This window comes from Emiliania huxleyi (genome assembly GCF_000372725.1).
Source record: "Emiliania huxleyi CCMP1516 unplaced genomic scaffold EMIHUscaffold_366, whole genome shotgun sequence".
Classification (NCBI taxonomy): domain Eukaryota; phylum Haptophyta; order Isochrysidales; family Noelaerhabdaceae; genus Emiliania; species Emiliania huxleyi.
Window position 1 is genome coordinate 65,709 of NW_005199228.1, and position 8,430 is coordinate 74,138.

Genomic DNA, 8,430 nt, shown 5'->3' on the forward strand with positions numbered 1-8,430 from the left:
CGCGCACTGGGCCTTGCACTTTGAATGCCGTGGGGCTCCTGTCGTCAGACGTGGAGACGCGAGGGTTGCGCCCCTTGCCCCACCACCTCGTGTGTGTGGAGAAGTTTACCTTACCTTACCTTACCCTCCTCGTGCCTCTTCCCAACGTTCCCTCGGCGGCCGATGCCGTCTGCTCCGGCTCCCCAGTCCCCCCGGGTCTGCCCTGCTCTCGTCTGCGCTAGTTTCTGCTCCGTCCTCACCAGCGTCTCTCCTCTGTCCTTCTTCTTCCGAGCCCATGCCCCATGGGGACATACATCGCGATTTTTTTCGAGGTCAGACCCATTCATGCCTGCACCTGGCACCACTGTGGACGGTCCGTCCGACGTCGGGTAACCGTCGCCGCCGCCCTCGCGACTCAAGGTGCGCGCTGCGTGACCGCCGTGAGCTGCCCTCCCGACCCATGTAAAAAAATCCGCCATCTCCCCTCTCAGTGAGCCGGGAGAGCGCTCCGGGCACCTCCGGGCAGCCGTCTCCCCGCCACGAAAGCTCTGCCGAGAGCGCCGTTCCCATGGGCGGCGTTCCCGAACCATTCGTAGGCGCCGCGCGGCATTGCCAATGCTCCATCGACGCGGTGCAGGCGGCCCCAAGCCAAAGGGGTGGACACGTGCCGCCAAGAACGCCTTCCTAATCCACTTTGGTGTGCGCACGGGCGGTACTCCAGTGGACGCCACTGCCGACGGCGCCGCCGCCGAACCGCCCGCCGCCGACCCTCCCACCGAGGAGGTCGACGGAGCTGCAGACCCAGCGATGCAGTCCGAGGCCGCCGCTCCGGCGGCAGAGGCTGACGTCCCGATGGCGCAAGCGCTGAGCGATGCCGAGCTTTCATCAGATCACGAGCACGAGGAGCAGCCGCTGCTCCATGAGCAGCGGCTTGCGACAGTCAACCAGGAGCAGGCACGGCTTGAGGCGCTGCGTTGGACCGAGGAAGAGGTGGCTTTGTGGGTGAGTTGGGGGGGTGTGAAGGAGGACTTGATCTAGGCTGGAGATTGCACGTGGAGCACTTGGAGGCGCTAGAAGGAGTTCGAGGAGGAGCGTGCGGGCTACATGGAGGAGACCTCGTGCGACGAGTCCGAGGACGAGGACGAGGACGAGGGCGACGGCGAGGCACCCGCACCCGCACCCGCACCCGCACCCGCACATGCACATGCACCCGCGCAGCGTGCAGGGAAGCGTAAGGCTGCACCGCCTCGAGCACCGCCGACGCGCCCGCCAGACAGCAGTGATGACGATGGCCCATCATTGCATGCGCCAGCACCGGCGCGGGCAGGGCGGGGGGCCAAGCCGGCAGCCAAGGGGTCCGCACGGCGCAAGCCGCCAGCAGCCAAGCCAGCAGCCAAGGCAGTAGCGGCCATGTCGAAGCGTCAGCGACGGAAGTGATCTGTACACACTGCATGAGTATGAATCGTGTGTGTGTGTGTGTGTGTGTGTGTGTGTGTGTGTGTGTGTGTGTGTGTGTGTGTGTGTGTGTGTGTGTGTGTGTATGTGTATGTGTACTATTGTACGAGATTTGTACATTGCGCTCTAGACGGGGGCTCTTGGGCAGCAGCTCACAGCCTATTTTTGGTCGGTTTTTGGCGCTAAAAATGCAAAATTTTCTTCGCGGGGCTCTGCCCCGCACCCCGCTGGGGCTGCCAGCCCCAGACCCCAGGCTGGGGCTCCGCCCCAGACCCCGAGTTAGGCGCTGTCGGCGGCCAGAGGCCGAGTTACGTCTGCAGGCAAAAGTCGCTCGCTGCCGTCTGAGCTCGAAAAAAATCGCGATGTATGTGTACTATGTACGAGATTTGTACATTGCGCTCTAGACGGGGGCTCTTGGCAGCAGCTCACAGCCTATTTTTGGTCGGTTTTTGGCGCTAAAAATGCAAAATTTTCTTCGCGGGGCTCTGCCCCGCACCCCGCTGGGGCTGCCAGCCCCAGACCCCAGGCTGGGGCTCCGCCCCAGACCCCGAGTTAGGCGCTGTCGGCGGCCAGAGGCCGAGTTACGTCTGCAGGCAAAAGTCGCTCGCTGCCGTCTGAGCTCGAAAAAAATCGCGATATACGTTTTATCAATTATCATATTTGAGATATATACGTATCCGGAAGCGGGATCTCTCTCATCTCAATCGGCGCATCGGAGAGCAGAGGACAAGCCTGCTGTGGCGTCGCCGCTGGGATCGATCGGCGGCGGCGCCAGCAGCGTTCTCCTTCGTCTCGGATCTGAACTTCTGAAGCCGACTTTGAGCGCCGATCGATCGATCTGAGGGCTGGCCGATGGGTGGGGCCGCGCTGGGGCTGGGACATCGCCGCCTCCGCGGAGGCCGGTGGCGACCAGATAAAGCCGTAGGAGGAAGGAGCGGTTGGGGCGCGTGCTGTGGCGCGCATGTCCGCGGAGACCGCCGTGGCCCGTCGGCGCCTGGCTGCGGCCTGGCGTCACGCTTCTGGCGCCGGAGCGAGGGACGTCGCGCTCGCGGAGGAGACTCACAACCACAAGCACACCTTCTCTCCAACACACTCTCGAGCTGTGGGCTGCCACTGTCTCTCCCAGAGCTGCACAATCAACGACACAAACCATCTCCGGCGCACACTCTCACGGCGCATTCTTCTGCCCCTTCTCCTCCCACGAGGTCCGCTGCTGGTGCGGCCCGATGGCGTCCTCGAAAAGCACCATGTACGGCAGCGAAGCAGCCTTTCTCAGCCCCTCCCGCAGCAGCGCGCGTCCCTCGGCGCTCACGCCCGTGTTGAGCAGGTCGAGGGTGGAGAGGGGCTTGTTGGTCGGCAGCAGCGCGGCAAACGCCCTCGCGCCTCGGTCGCCCATCGCGTTGCCCCGCAGCTCGAGCGTTCGCAGCCCGTCGTGCCTCCCCTTCAGCGCGATGGCGATGGCCTCCGCGCCGGCGCCGCTGATGCCGCACTCCCACATGTCGAGCGCCTCCAGCACGTGGTTCGCGGCGAGCGCCGTGGCGAGTGCAGCCGCGCCCTCGTCGCCCGCGTTCGTGCGGGTCAGCCACAGGTGGCGCAGCCCGCGCGCCTTGGCCAGGCCCGCCGCGATGCCCTTTGCGCCCTCGGCGCCCAGCGGGTTCTCGTTGAGGTAGAGCCGCTTGAGGACGGTGTTCTTGGCGATGGCGGCGCCGAGCGCCTTCGCGCCGGCGGCGCCCACCCCATTGTGCCAGAGGTCGACGAGCTGCAGCTTGGTGTTGCCGGCGAGAGCCGATGCGAGCTTGATCGCGCCGCCGTCGCCGACGCTCTCGCCAAAGAGGAGCAGCTCCTCGCAGCTGCCGAGCTGAAAGCTGCCGTCGGGCTGCCGCACGTCGCCGAGCCGGCAGCGATGCTGCGCCGAGGCGAGGAGCGGCGGGAGGAGGACGAGGGCGAGCGACAAACAACGAGCGGCTCCCCCCATTTACGAAAGGCTGAACAGTGGGGCGACCACCTACCTAGGTACGCGATCGGCGGGGTTCGGACTGTTGCAGGGTATGGTGTGGTCACCAAAAAGAGGTACACATCAGGATCCTACCTACCTACCTCATTATGTCAGACCGTGGTCAGGATGGAGCACTTGGAGTGCAGTCGGTAACCGCACGCCCAGGACCGGGGAGTTGGGAGGTGATAGACGCGGAGATGTACGCGATACGTCTTTGTCGATACGTCGATACGTCATTTGTCAGCCGCAAAATGTACGCGATACTCGCCTACTTACGCGGCCTCTCCTTAGTTAGATAGAGGCGATTGCTTACTATATATAGATCGCAACAGAGGCGGTGATTTTCGTGAGCTCGGGCTCGGCTGGGTACGGGGCGGCGTCCGTGACGTACAGCATCACGGGGCTCTGTCCTCTGCCGCCCTCGACGCCGCCGTCGCTGCCGCCGCTGCCGCCACCGCCTGCGGCGCCTCTGCCGGCATCGCCGCCCCCCCTGCCGTGCGTGACGGTGCCCGACCCCGCCGCCGAGACGACGGGCGGCTCGGCCAGCTACCCGAGCAACTACCAGCTCTCGGCCGCCATCGAGGACGCGAGGGTGGTGGTCCTCACTGCGGTGCGGCTGGGAGGGAAGAGCGTGCTCGGAGGCGGCACAGCCGTCGCGCGGGTGGTGGAGGGGTCGGGGGCGACGACGGCGACCAAGCACTACTACGCCGCGTTCCTGGACGCCTCCTACCTCAAGATGGTCCGCCTCACGGTCAGCCTCGGCAGCGCGCTCACGCTGACGCAGGACGGCGCGAGGTACCGCTCCGCCGCGGGCTCGTACGTCACGTCCGCGGGCGGAGACCTCGACGCGGTGGACGTGGAGGGCGCGTACACGGGGTCGGGGTACAGCACCATGGCCGTCGCGTACAGCTCGGGCGCGAACGGGTACGGGGCGTACACCGTCGCCTTCTCGCTCAACGCCGACTTCTGCCCGCTGCCGCCCTCGACGCCGCCCTTGCCGCCCGCCGCGGCGCCGCTGCCTCCGCCGCCGCTGCCGCCGCCGCCGCCTCTCATGCCGTGCATCAGCGTGCCCGACCCCGCCGCCGAGACGACGGGCGGCTCGGCCAGCTACCCGAGCAACTACCAGCTCTCGGCCGCCATCGAGGACGCGAGGGTGGTGGTCCTCACGGCGGTGCGGCTGGGAGGGAAGAGCGTGCTCGGAGGCGGCACAGCCGTCGCGCGGGTGGTGGAGGGGTCGGGGGCGACGACGGCGACCAAGCACTACTACGCCGCGTACCTGGACGCCTCCTACCTCAAGATGGTCCGCCTCACGGTCAGCCTCGGCAGCGCGCTCACGCTGACGCAGGACGGCGCGAGGTACCGCTCCGCCGCGGGCTCGTACGTCACGTCCGCGGGCGGAGACCTCGACGCGGTGGACGTGGAGGGCGCGTACACGGGGTCGGGGTACAGCACCATGGCCGTCGCGTACAGCTCGGGCGCGAACGGGTACGGGGCGTACACCGTCGCCTTCTCGCTCAACGCCGACTTCTGCCCGCTGCCGCCCTCGACGCCGCCCTTGCCGCCCGCCGCGGCGCCGCTGCCTCCGCCGCCGCTGCCGCCGCCGCCGCCTCTCATGCCGTGCATCAGCGTGCCCGACCCCGCCGCCGAGACGACGGGCGGCTCGGCCAGCTACCCGAGCAACTACCAGCTCTCGGCCGCCATCGAGGACGCGAGGGTGGTGGTCCTCACGGCGGTGCGGCTGGGAGGGAAGAGCGTGCTCGGAGGCGGCACAGCCGTCGCGCGGGTGGTGGAGGGGTCGGGGGCGACGACGGCGACCAAGCACTACTACGCCGCGTACCTGGACGCCTCCTACCTCAAGATGGTCCGCCTCACGGTCAGCCTCGGCAGCGCGCTCACGCTGACGCAGGACGGCGCGAGGTACCGCTCCGCCGCGGGCTCGTACGTCACGTCCGCGGGCGGAGACCTCGACGCGGTGGACGTGGAGGGCGCGTACACGGGGTCGGGGTACAGCACCATGACCGTCGCGTACAGCTCGGGCGCGAACGGGTACGGGGCGTACACCGTCGCCTTCTCGCTCAACGCCGACTTCTGCCCGCTGCCGCCCTCGACGCCGCCCTTGCCGCCCGCCGCGGCGCCGCTGCCTCCGCCGCCGCTGCCGCCGCCGCCGCCCACCCTCCCGGACCAGGATCGCGACGGGACTCCTGACACGGGTGAGGGTACCGCAGACAGCGACAGCGATGGCCAAATTGACAGCCTTGACCCTGACTCAGATGGCGATAACACGCCCGATGCTGATGAAGGCACGGCTGACACGGACAGTGACGGAGTCCTTGACCGTCTCGACCCCGATCGGGATAGCGATGACATACCCGACACGGACACAGACAGCGATCCAGACAGCGATGGCTTGCCGGACGTGGAGGAGGGCGTGGCCGATGCTGACAGCGACGGCATCCCCGACGCCACCGACCCCGACTCGGACGGCGACAGCATCCCCGACGCCGAGGAGGGCTCCGTCGACACGGACAGCGACGGCATCCCCGACGCCACCGACCCCGACTCGGACGGTGACAGCATCCCCGACGCCGAGGAGGGCTCCGTCGACACGGACAGCGACGGCATCCCCGACGCCACCGACCCCGACTCGGACGGCGACAGCATCCCCGACGCCGAGGAGGGCTCCGTCGACAAGGACAGCGACGGCATCCCCGACGCCACCGACCCCGACTCGGACGGTGACAGCATCCCCGACGCCGAGGAGGGCTCCGTCGACACGGACAGCGACGGCATCCCCGACGCCACCGACCCCGACTCGGACGGTGACAGCATCCCCGACGCCGAGGAGGGCTCCGTCGACACGGACAGCGACGGCATCCCCGACGCCACCGACCCCGACTCGGACGGCGACGGCACACCTGGCGCGGAGGAGCCCGCTTCCGTTCGCCAGGACCCGCACATTCATTTTGCGCACGGTGGTCGGGCTGACTTTCGGGGCCGCAATGGCATCTACTACAACTTCTTCTCTGCCCCTCGGCTGTCCGTCAACGTCAAGACCGAGGATGCATCATTCCGGCTGCACGGCGGCAAGCTCATTGTCCACGGTAGCTTCATAAGTGAGGCACACGTTACCGCTGGCTCTCGAAACGACAACAGCTTCCTAACCGAGGCCTCATTTTGGGCCGAGGAACTGAATTCAGGCAACTGGGGCTGGAAGGTAATCAACGGGACCTGCAAGCGCCATCATTTCCAGATCGGAAAGAGGGGGGCCAAGCACTGTGGCGACCTCAGCATAGCAATGACATTCTCCACGGCCACGTTTACCCTCGGCAACTGGACTGTCAGTATCCAGGGCAATCACGTCTACGACTGGATCTCCGGCCCAAGGCACCGCCTCGATGTCAGCTTCAATGCAAGAGGCGACGCCGCCGCGCGATCGCTCCCGCATGGACTGATCGGGCAATCCTTCTCGTCATCTTCGCCGCGACAAGGCTTGCTCGACAAGTATCCCCAAGCAGGCCATTTCACAACCTCGGCAATGGCGGAGGGTGCGATCGAGGGGGAGGCCGCTCTGTACGAGATGACGTCGCCGTACTCCACGCACTTTGCCTTCTCGCGCTTCGGTCAGCCGGAGGCTGTGCTTGACCCGGCTCTGCTGAGAGCGCTCCAGTCGCTCGCAGCAACCTCGCTACGTTAGCATGGGTCAGCTGCACGCGGCAAACAGCTCAAGAGAGCTGTGAGCAGATGGGTCGCGCATCATTGGATGCGGCTGAAAGGGGGCTTGGATACGTGATACACACTTCACACATAGGCAGGCGTTTCTTACTAGAAAGGTAACTTGTTGGCAATGTTTGGCAAGCAGAGACAGAGCTCACACAAAGAGGCACAGCCCCGGACCCAAGATCACGCACACGCACACGACAGACTCAGAGCTCACACAAAAGATGGTTTATAAAATCACAGCCGGGACGAAAGCGGCGAGTCGAACGGGCAGCCCTGTGTCTAGATAGAGTCCGGGGGGTGGATCGATGTACGATGAACGTATCGATCCAGCCCGGGGTGGGATCTTTCGATCGAGTCTATGCAGCGCCCTCGCCGGCTCCCGGTGGTCGGGTACCGTCCTCGTATCAAGGACTTTGTACATTAGGATTCCTATGGGTGTGGTCCTGTTCACAGCCCGCGTTGTGATCTTCACACCACACAAGCACCACGCTGCGCCCAGCGCAGAGAGAGGCAGACATGTCGGAGCCCCCTCCAGTGGAGGATCCCGCCGACGAGGGAGGCGGCGAGCACAAGAAGAAGCGCAAGAAGCACAAGAAGCACCGCTCCAAGGAGGGAGACGGCGCTGACGCTGAGGGCGAGCCCGCAAACGGCAACAGCGCGGCAGAGGCGGCCAAGGCGTCAGAGGTCTCGCCCGGCCGCGGCTCCGGCTCGCGCGGCCGCGCTGGCTCGCGCGGCCGCGCAGACGACCGTCGCAGCCGCAGCCGCAGCCCGCGCCGCCGCAGCAGGAGCCCGAGCTACGACCGGCGCCGCGACGACCGGCGCCGCTCGCCGCCACGCTACCGCGACTACCGCGACGACCGGCGCCGCTCGCCGCCGCGCTACCGCGACGACCGCCGCCGCTCGCCTCCTCGCTACCGCGACCATGGCAGGCGGCGCTCGCCTCCGCCGCGCCACCGCGACGACCGGCGGCGCGGCAGCTCGCCGCCGCGCGGCGACTTCACGCGGAGCTATGGGGGGAGGTCGCGGAGCTACAGCCCCTCGCCCGTGCGCAAGAAGAAGCCGGCGGCGCCGGCCGACAACAAGCCGGCCCGCTTTTGGGACGGCTTCCAGTGGGTCGACGTCGAGAAGAACGAGGCCGACTCGGCGCCGCTGATGGGGCAGGCGACGCGCAAGGACCGGCGGCTGTACGTGGGCAACCTGCCCATCGGCGCGGGGCTGGCGGACAAGCAGCTCTCCGAGTTCGTCTCCACCGCCATGAAGCAGCGCGGCCTGATTGCGCA

At 66.9% G+C, this 8,430-nt stretch overlaps 3 protein-coding genes across 3 annotated transcripts in view; 2 read left to right on the forward strand and 1 right to left on the reverse strand.

Annotated features, from left to right (window-relative positions):
* Positions 1-2,602: 2,602 nt before the first annotated feature.
* On the reverse strand, positions 2,603-3,409 carry EMIHUDRAFT_117895 (hypothetical protein; the record flags this gene model as incomplete). The annotated part of the gene is made up of 1 exon (XM_005772089.1): positions 2,603-3,409. The coding sequence occupies one exon, from the start codon at positions 3,407-3,409 to the stop codon at positions 2,603-2,605; it is 807 nt and encodes a 268-aa protein (XP_005772146.1).
* A 757-nt stretch (positions 3,410-4,166) lies between these two features.
* EMIHUDRAFT_117896 (hypothetical protein) lies at positions 4,167-7,124 on the forward strand (the record flags this gene model as incomplete). Its single annotated transcript, XM_005772090.1, has 2 exons — positions 4,167-5,492; positions 6,378-7,124. The coding sequence occupies 2 exons, from the start codon at positions 4,167-4,169 to the stop codon at positions 7,122-7,124; spliced, it is 2,073 nt and encodes a 690-aa protein (XP_005772147.1).
* A 511-nt stretch (positions 7,125-7,635) lies between these two features.
* EMIHUDRAFT_458691 (hypothetical protein) overlaps positions 7,636-8,430 on the forward strand; it is a 1,955-nt gene continuing 1,160 nt past the window's right edge. Inside the window, exons 1-2 of the mRNA XM_005772091.1 lie at positions 7,636-7,827; positions 8,170-8,392. Coding sequence (XP_005772148.1) covers positions 7,667-7,827; positions 8,170-8,392 — 384 coding nt within the window. The 5' untranslated portion in view covers positions 7,636-7,666. The remainder of the gene's footprint in view (positions 7,828-8,169; positions 8,393-8,430) is intronic.